The following is a 10,324-nucleotide window of genomic DNA, read 5'->3' as shown; positions in this document are numbered from 1 at the left end:
GCTTTGCTCAAATATATGCCTACTTTACCCTCGCATAACCAAAGTGGGATCCACGGGGGGTTTCATGGGGGGAGCCCGTATGAGGCATGCCCACATTGCACCGACGTGGGAGCTGGGGCTGTGTTCGAGGAACTGCTCCAGCCCACTTTGCTCAGGCGGGGCCCACGTGGGCCCCGCTTTATGTAATCCTGGTTTCCGCCAAGGAAGTTCAATATCGTAGAGCTCCACCTAAATTTGATCAAGTTTTTGGCTCTACATTTCCGTTGCCAAGCCATGTGCCAGCGGACATTGCATAATTAATTTATACCCCATTGTCACCCAAAAAACCAATAAACAGCTTTTCGGTGAACGCCATTTCTAGTCTGGGGGCAGTATGAACAGTCATGTCATCAGCGTTCCCTAGAATTTTCGTAATACATAGAGGGCAACGTCCTGAATCCTAGAACATTTTCGGATTTGTTTTGCAGACAGGTTCTATAGCTAGAGGAAGAAGAGTATTGGCGAGAGCAGGCAACTTGGTCAAGCAGAGGCTTGTGTTGATATCTTCTCAGTTACGCTCCTACTGACCAGAAGGCGTCTCAATGTTTGTAGCAGTCCTACATATTTGGCGACGTGTTATTCCGATGCTGCATACCACAAGCAATGTAAAAAGAAAGGCGTGCGATAGCCTGATGCATATTTGCTCAAATTCATTTACAGTGCTGCTCGGACGAAGCTCGCTTGGTGCGGACGCTAGATGGGCTGGACATCTTAAAGTCTTCATGTGATCACCTAATACAAAGTTGATATCAAACTTTATTCATTTTGCTGATTTTCCGGTCAGCAGCTTCAATGTTTTCATGTCATTGACTGCTTAAGCTGTCCGATGTAACAGTGCTAGCATTCGTTCCTTGGAATTAGCCAATCTAATGCCTGTAGTACACTAGATAGCAATAGGTTTTTTGTGAGGCATTTTCGCGATGTTATATTATTAGCGTACTCAAAATTTTAGATTCAGTGAATTTTTGTTCGTACGTTTTCTTTATTGCTTCGGTAAATCTTATGAAGCGCTTTTAACCACTTGTCCAGTGGGCTGTTTGGCATCTCGCCTATGCTAGTAAAAATATGTCGGAACTCTTTCATAAATTTTGCTAAGTACGTTTCGGAATATTAGTATTTTGACACCTGTACAGAGAGCTTTTTTTTCGTTCTGCAGAGCTCACATCGTCTCTCTGTTTTTAAAACATTTTCAGGAATCTGCTTTTACTGCAACAGCTCTTACCGTGAACATGTCCGGAAAACTGTATGGGTATTTGCCCAGAATACCCCCGGTGACGTCATCATCACTATCCGTAAAGGCATGATCTACGTACCAAACTTTTTTTTTTATGCGAGAATAATGGCACTCGAGTTTTATGTGCAAAATGCGATAATTCAAGGGAAGTATTTTTATTTGGAGCCACTTCCAAGCCAGATATAGGACACGAAACAAAGTTATAATAAAATACAACCATTTTATATACAACGTAAATTTACACATTCACTCCTTTAGTTTTCTTTAGATGAATCAATCCGCTATCATATATACACATCACACTTGAAAATTCTTTGTCAGCACTGGTTGCAAACACTCAGCAATGCATTTTATCAAACCGTAAAAAAAATTAAAAAAAATGTGAGACGTTTGAAAACAAATTTCCGAAACAATTGGCTAAATTATCGAATTAAACTCTGCTATGCATATATTTATCATCACGCTATTGGTGACCTTGGTCAAATAAAATAAAACTACTACCATACTTCGGGGTGTTTCCATACATATTCTTGAGTACAATTTACATTGTATTCTTGGGCCATGTTATTCTGAATTGTTTTGTTTTTAATATTAAACTGCATGTTTGTTTTAATCAATTTTTCCTCACACTTTTCACGAAGCTAAAGTGAAACACGTTTAAGCCTCTCTGCAGGACTGCTCATATGTTGGTTGACTGAAAAATATATTTGAAAATTATCACGAGCTCTGATCAGCGTATACTATACATGTTTATATAATAAGCCTTCGCTGACACGTCGAAGCTTGAGAACATGTGGGAATCAAATATTCGCCTATTTCGGAATGTGTTTAGTTCAGAAGTACAGTTTTATCTAACATCGATGGAACAACCCTTACGTGAGTTACTAAATGTCCTCGAAAAATATTCTGTAAAATCCGTCAGACTGGCAAGGAAAACTCAAGCGGTGGTCATGTTCAGAACAAAATTCTTGCGTGCTCAAATGTACGGTCGCACTAAAAAAGATATTAAAACAAAGGAGCGACTGAAGAGCTGGCGAAAGGGCGACATGTGGTGGCGCTGCAGTAGTGGAAACACGATGACAATATTGCCTCACAGATACCGTCTTCGCAGCACGGGGAAGGTAAGGAGACAACAGCCGGTTCCAGAACACGCTTTGGAATGTTTATTCCTTAGCTTCGTGGAATCGTTGACCATGCATGATTGAACAAGGGGTATTATTTCCCCGTCGTTTATGGCGGTGATTCCTTTTTTTATATTCACTGCTTAACCATCATTGGCGGTATGAGAAGCAGAACTAATAACCTTTACAAATTAGAGCATTTATTTTGTAAAAAAATAAATTGCAAAAGAAAGCTGCATGCCAAACACCCCGGAGATTGAAAGGTGGAAACGACTCGGTCACACCCGTTCTTCGTGTATTTGTAACAATGAAGAGCCGCGTGTAGTGATTTTACCTTGCCAGCTGTTAATCCTTTCTCTCAATCTTTTTAGTGGTGACTGTACAACCGCTTGGAAAGAAAATCTAGACTTTGGGAAATCACTTTTAGGAACAAATATGATGTAAAAGCAGGCGGCCGCATCCTGGTTTTAACACAATATTGATGGTGATGTACATTGTAATTCCCACGTGACAGTTGATGTATGGTAACGACAACGCTGGTCAAAATGTCAACAGTCGCTTTGCAGTAAGCACAACATGATAGCCGGCCTGAAAAATGTGATCAACAGGTGACACTGGACAAAGTTGTGACGTGACTTTTCAAAGCACGTTGTCATTCTCTTCACCGCCTCCCATTGACTCCAGCTCTGCAGCACAGTCAGCCTCCTTCCTGTAAAAAAATACAGAAGAAATAACAGTTACATCATAGCAATGCTTGTATTTTCATTAAATTGAGCACATTATAAAGAAAAGTTATCAGATGTTCATAAATAAACACACGAATATAATATTTCGCCACTGTTATAACTAGTTATCATTATTCACATATGAATAAATGAAGGAAACAAAGGTATAGATCTGCCAGATTAAAAATATTTGAATAAAAAAGTAGTACAAACATAGTGCTCACATTTTCTTTCCATTTAAACGTTCCTATCATTGCAATGGAAGTTTGTGCGATAGTGCTTTGGTGCAGATTATCGTCTAATGCATTTTAGCATTTCAACCCCAAGATAATCTATTGCACCGGTTTCAAGAGCGTTGCCGCGTACCTCGCCCCCCCCCCCCGCCCCCCCCCCCTGTTTCGGCACAAAACAGGGTTTTTCTGAATTTAACATTTGTCTGAGTATATCCATGACTGCTTTTTTATGTATCTATGCTGTGCAGCTATGCAACTTTTCAAAAAAACCTACAGCTTCGCGCAACAGGGCGTGAAGTTCGGCTATTTTTTTTTATTTACAAATACTGCAGGCCTCACAGGGCCCAAGCAGGATGTATAGCACGCATAATAAATGCAATAATAATACACACAGAAACACACAGGAACACAACGCGTACGCACGCAAGTCTGCCTAATAAAATTTATCATGCAACATAAACAACACTTTGTAACCGGGTTATACATATGCCCACATAAACAACAAAAAGTGCATTAATGGTCCAGACTGTCTCCTAGGGGAGGAAAACACTATAAACTTCAAACAGCCGAAGATAAAAGCAAAATCAACAATTGTTGAGCATTATTGAAGTAAAAAAAATGCGCAAAAAAAAAACACACAGCAGCGCTATTTGGGTGTATTTCTTGAGCTTGTCTTCCGCTTTGTGCAGTGTTTTTTTTAACTTTAATAATGACATTGTCGCAGCTTCTAACGCGAAAACTTGCATCCCGTGCTTTACTTCAAGGCACCTAGCATATCCGGAGGTTACGTTTTTGGGGGAAGGGAGGCAGTTTCAACATTTTCTTCTTTCTCACACCGAACTTAATATATAAAATCCTAAATGCGATTTTTTTTTATATTAGTGGGAGTTTATTAACGGTTAGAACAAACATTTGACATCTTTCAATTTTTCTGTTCGTGAAATGTTTAATTTATACGTTTAGTGTCCGGTGAATAAAAATAAATAGTAGCAGGACGGCGATCAAAAATGTAATACTATTAAAAAACATTTTCGGTCATCACTAAAAACGGTAAAATATAAGACTACGTTCATCCTATCTATAATTAGTATATGTTTCTCGGATTATCCCTAATCCTAATGTTTTTCCTTGCACCTTACTTTTATTAGGCGCATGGCACTATGTCAGGGGTGGCCAGGCGGACCCGGCCTAAGAGCCGCAAACAAAACCACGAAACTTTCAGGAGCCCGGGGGGGGGGGGGGGGGGGGATACTTCTGTCCATTGCAATAAACGAAGCTCGAACTACTTTCCAATCTATCAGAGTCAAAAGCAGTCCAACTGTGCGTAAGGTAGCAGTGGCAAACGACTACCAAACCGCAACCTGTTTTTTTTTTTTATTTATTTAAAACGCGTGGTATATTTTTATACGGAGAAGTGCTCGTGTAACCGGGAGGGAGACCGGGGAAAGGGGGGGGGGGGAGCCGCGAGCCGCACTTTAACACAAGAAGAGCCGCAGCTTGGCCACCCCTGCACTATGCACATATAATGATCTCAGTTGTGTTTACATTATCATTGATTTTATTAGACATATTGCGCTATGTACATGCTACGTTCCTAATCATGACATTATTATCTTGAGAGGCTTTTTCTTGTATATTTATGCGGTGAAAATTGCAGGAAGTGTCACCTGGATACCATCCGGGTGTCTGCGGCTTGTCATAGCTTACCTAACCTTATTTACAAAATAGAGTACAATCTTACTCTAGAAATGAAGCACTGTAAAACAACAGGAAAATTCTTTAAAAAATTTGAAACAACACTAATCTGACTTTGTTTGCTTCGTGAACAGGTCCACTCCACTATTATATCATCATTATATCAAGAATATATCGTGGATTGCGAATAACTAAACGCACTTGAAGCTCGCTCCAGCAAAACGAAAGGACTGCGTGACACGCGGTGTTTTTTATATTGCCTGCTTGACCTAAATCCGTTACAACATATGAAGTCCCCACACTACTAGAAATCGAGGAGAAATTTGAATATTGAATTTGGCATCAAATGTATTTGCCTTTTTCTCATTAGATAGAAAATTTTAGACATATTAAAATAGCTCTCCAGCACGGGTAATGCCAGTCTATTTAATAAAAAATGTACTTTGTTCGGGTCGCTCGAAAATACCGCCGAAGGGTGGTGTTTTCGAGCTACTCGAGCAACGCCAGGAAGGCTGCCCTATTTGTTGTTTTATACCCTCATAATAAGAAATCAAATATTCATGAAAAAACTAAAGCGACTGAAACTTATTGTTATATTTGTGATTAGGAAAAACGTAGGCAGCATAAAATGTTTCTCCTTTTATTTTAGCCAAAAGCGGTTTTGTCCGAATTCCCGTACACTTGTGACTAGGAGAAAGCCGGATCATAGACTCAACACAAAAGATGCATGTATACAAATAAATAATTATTTGTTCTACTTATCTCGCACATCTGCACGTGAATATAATTTTGGTTAGTCTCTACCAAAGTAGCACAGCCCAAAGAATGCAAAGAATGCAAAGTAGTGTATCGAAGGGTGGGTTGCTGCCGACGCATAAAAAATGGCACAAAACTAAAAGCGTGAAAACGCGCGAAGGGAAAGGGAAAGGAAACTAAGCGACGTTTCTGGCGCACGTCCTTCGTCAGACTGTGGGAAAACAAGGGGAAGCCAAGGAGAAGAACGCGATGGCTGTCGCAACATGGCGCCTGAAGGTAAAGAAAAACAAGAACAACACGAAAAGGGCACAGCAGCCAACGAAAAACAGATAGGGAGACGAAGGTCGGGACAAGGGTCAAAACAGTTTCAAACGGGGAAGAACGGGGGCGGACGAAAGTGGGAGAGGGTGTCGACTCCGCAGGAAAATTAACGCTCTCCGTTCTTTCCCGTTCGTAACTGTTTTGACCTACTTCCCGACCTTAGTCGTTTGCTGCGGTGGCTTTTTCGATTTTTTTTTTATCTTGGGGCGTCAGGTTACGACAGCCCTCTGGTTCTTCTCCTTGAGTTCCCTTAGTTTTCCCATAGTTTGCCTAAGGGCGTGCGCCCGAAACGTCGCTTTTTTTTCCTTTTCTTTTCTTTTGCGCGTCTTCCTTCTCGTGTTTTTAGTGTAATGTCTAAAGTAAAGGCCAAAACGTCACATGATTTGGCCAGAGTCTGGGTATATTTGGCCTAAAGATGCACGTTAAAGTTAGGCTTCTCTTTTGGTTCTTCGGTTTTTATGTGGCAACGTGGGGCCTAAATTGCCAAGCAAGTGCCAGATTTAGACCGCACTGGTGGATTGTAGACCCATGTGTGGCACGTTTGGCTCAAGTCTGGCACTTTGCCAATTATTTGGCGAGCCAGAGAAAAGCTGTAGAATGGCCAGAGAAAAATACTCGGTCACTAAATAACGCCTTCGAGCGAGTCCGTATTAAGCCCGAAAAATCGGGCCCCTGGAATTGCCAGACTTATGACAGGTTAGTCGATTCGCTTGCGTGCTACGTTATGACTTGAAGCTGGCATTACTGCCACGAGAGACCTGGTATTTTGCCCAGATTTTAAAAGTAAAAAACACCAAACGGATATTTCTGTAATAGCAACTACCATAATGTTGATGATGGCATAAAACAAGAACAACAAAATTTTTTTTACTTTTCATGAAGCCTCAAAACGTCGCTGAAGGAGTCCGGAAGCGGTTTTCGGAACGTCTCTGGAAGAAGCAGGGCCAACAAAAGAGAACCGACGGCAAGCAACGCGTCCAGTACAGACGGAACCCAGGGATGCGTTACTCTTCCCTGTAAGAAAAACAAAAAATGAAAGAAAGAGAACAGATAAACAAGAATGTCACCTATTTGTATGCAGAATATCACTGATATTCCGCCTGCTTGACTTCTATCATTATAGCCAGGGACAGTTTAAGAAACGCAGTGGCGTGTCAAGTACAAAACACCTTACTATCGCTTTGTAGCCAGTGAGGTTGCGACATCATCACGTAAGAACCTCCAGGAACGCATCCCGAAGCAACAAAAAAAAGCTTGAATCACCTTGGGCTACCGGTGACTTCATATTTTGCCTACCGATCGACATCACCAAGAAAGTCAATGCTTGGCTCTTTGTTGCTAGGTTCTGCCTACAAATATTAGCAGCTGTCATTCGCTGGCACCTAAACATGATAGGATACGAGATCCGTATTATACTGCTCGGGTTCTTGCGACAGCTTGTTCCGTCAAAAACAATGCGCTTTTAAATTATCCCGCAGAGCAGTATACGGGCACTTGACAGCTTGTGAAACAGAGTATGGCGTACTCTGAGCATCCTAATATCACTCCGCAGTCAAGGAGATTGCGGAGGTAGCCGATAAGAAGTCCGAAGAGCGAGACGCGAGAAGTGTAAGACAGTTACGTTCACACTTATGCGAATATGAGTGTGAACAGTTTAGAGTAACGCGACAATGGGACGTCGTTGTGAAAGAACTGCACATCGCAAACGATGAACGTAAACGTCGGTTAAATCAGATCCCATAAATTCCGAAAGTATACTTTTTGTTAATCCTTGCAAACTCTGATATGTTGCTTGTGGCTCTTGAGTAGTATTATATGTGTCACGGTTTTTTGTTTAACGCCCTCAACCCCACCTGTTTATCCCAAACCTAGAAACAATTTTTTCACAGCCTCCGTTCAACGCGATCGCACCAATATAGCCCATTTCTACCTTTTCAAAGAAAGCAAGAAAAGATGTAGGAAAACGGGCTTGGATGCGTGGATGCTAACGGCGGTATTCCTTAGAACGGGTGGCAGCGTGCCCAAATTAAAAAAAAAAATCTAAAACGGTAAAAATGTTTTTTTATTCTTCTTCCTAAGACGATTTCCTTCGCCTTACATGTTTGTAACTGTCACCAGGATGACCTTTAGGGTATATTGCGAGAATGACTTTAAGGTGACCAAAAAAAAAAACGCACTCCCACCTTTTCCTTCTGGTAAAAGAGTCACTGATTTTCCTGAGGTCGAGCCCTGATCAATGCTGACTGTTGGGCGAGTTGGTGCTGAATTTTTGGAAACACGGTCGAGCTTATAGACACGGAAAGGAGGCTGTGTTTATACGAGCGACCATAGTTTCAAAAGGACAAACATTGTCGGAGGTACCCCAACATCAAACCCACTGGGAGACAAGTTCTAGACTTTGAGCCACATCGACGGAGCAGTGAGTAAGCCCCCATCTGCCCAGCTGTGCTAGTTGTAGTTCATTAAATTTTCCCTATATAATTTTTACCAATCGTCTCACCTCCTTTTAGTAACAATAATCCTCTCCTCCCTCCTTTTCCAACCTTGCCATCAAAACTCAACGCCCCCGCCAAGTCTGTTACAACTTCAGAAAGGGCAGGGCTAATAACTCTGCTCTTCAAAATTAAATGTTCCATCGTCTCACTCTAACTGTGGCATACTGAATAGGAGCTTGACATTTAGCCATATACATCATTGGCCTTAACACTGCCGTTCTCACCCCAGACAGCAAAGACTTCGCCGTTAATTAGCAACACACATTATTCTTTCTTATGCCCTGCTTTTGTGAACTGTAGACTGTTAAGGCGGATTATTTTTTTTTATTTTTTCCTCCCAAGTTTTTATTTTCTGCCTCTTTCACTCCTCTTATTTCCCACTGAACCAGTCTGCTCAACTTATTGGTGTCTAAGTATTTAAATGTCAGCTTTTGTTTTTGGTTTGTCCAGTTTGTGTTTACTTATTTTGTATAAATACTTGGATTCTTCAGTGTCCACCAGGTACCATCCCTTTCAGTCAAACTTTCTTCAAATTTCAATTTACGAATTCCCTCTTTGCTCTCAAAGAACGACTAGCTGATGTCCTCCTGTACTCCCATATTCACGGTGTTCCCATGCGTTTCCAGTGACAATCTGGCCACACTGCTTTGTTGAATTTCCAATCCTGATTGAACCCCTGACCTCGCACACAGTACATCATTATCAAAAGACAGTCCCAAAATAAAGTCCTGGCATCATTACTCCTATCGATATATCCCTGACGACTTCGTATCTATTATAGTTCCGTTGCGCTTTGCGTTTTAAAATAGCTGAATTTCTTTTCCTTTTTCGAACTGTACTTTCTTCATGTTCCACCATATATTTCCTTCAGTCATTAAGCCATGCCTCCAGATATTTCGTTTTCCTACATAGTCTATTACAATGTCTTTTATTGTCGGGGACTAACTCCTTTTTTCGTTAAACACCTTTACTTGAATCTTGTCACTACTAACACACAGGTCCAATATCTCCTCTCCCCTCCTCATACACCAGTTAACATCCCCACAACAAGCTACTTGAACTTCTACTAGGCTGTTCAGTTCGTATGTTAGGAGAGAAGTGTTAATGTACCCAAAGGCCTATATTCATTATGTATTGTGAAAGTGGCCCTGGTATATCTAGGTTCGTAATATCGCATAGAGTTTATCATGCGTGATATTTTAAGAGTAAGGAACAGAGTGATACTGCGCATCCTGGGTAAGGGTAAATCATTGTATGGTCATTCTGTCATTTCACTTGTTGATCTTGAGCGCGGCGTTTTTTGTTTTCCTGGATTATAGTTTTGGAAGTTCTCAGGCTCACATTAAGTATCTGAACATAAGTCTTAATAATAATAATAATAATCTTTATTTTCGGATGCCCAAAAACAACCCCATTGGTCTTCGTATTGGTGCACCAACACAACATGCAAAATGAGCAAGCAAGTACATAGGCTCTAAACATTTACTAAAAAAAAAAAATAAAACATCCAAGACAAACATAATGCTAAGGGACTAGAATAATATCATTTAAATCACGACGCTACATAGAAATTGATGCAGATATATCAAGGTGGGGTGGAGCGAAGGTATTATATAATGACTGAATCCGTAAGAGAGGTGAGGTGTTACACGGCGAGCGAACATCAAAACAAACAAAATGTCTAGTTACTCGGAATGGAATATGA

General features: G+C 40.9%; 1 protein-coding gene across 4 annotated transcripts in view; it reads right to left on the bottom strand.

Moving 5' to 3' along the window:
* Positions 1–1,476: 1,476 nt before the first annotated feature.
* Positions 1,477–10,324, bottom strand: part of LOC8032369 (organic cation transporter protein) — a 46,827-nt gene continuing 37,979 nt past the window's right edge. For all 4 annotated transcript variants that reach the window (XM_040222151.2, XM_029976625.3, XM_029976624.3 and 1 more), the window contains 2 exons: positions 6,996–7,138; positions 1,477–3,103 (listed from right to left, as the gene is read on the bottom strand). In XM_040222151.2, coding sequence (XP_040078085.1) covers positions 3,034–3,103; positions 6,996–7,138 — 213 coding nt within the window. In that variant the 3' untranslated portion in view covers positions 1,477–3,033. The remainder of the gene's footprint in view (positions 3,104–6,995; positions 7,139–10,324) is intronic.

Source organism: Ixodes scapularis, unplaced genomic scaffold, assembly GCF_016920785.2.
Source record: "Ixodes scapularis isolate PalLabHiFi unplaced genomic scaffold, ASM1692078v2 PGA_scaffold3__209_contigs__length_174095766, whole genome shotgun sequence".
Classification (NCBI taxonomy): Eukaryota; Metazoa; Arthropoda; class Arachnida; order Ixodida; family Ixodidae; genus Ixodes; species Ixodes scapularis.
The sequence above is the reverse complement of the archived record's forward strand: the minus strand, read 5'-3'. Positions and strand labels throughout refer to the sequence as shown.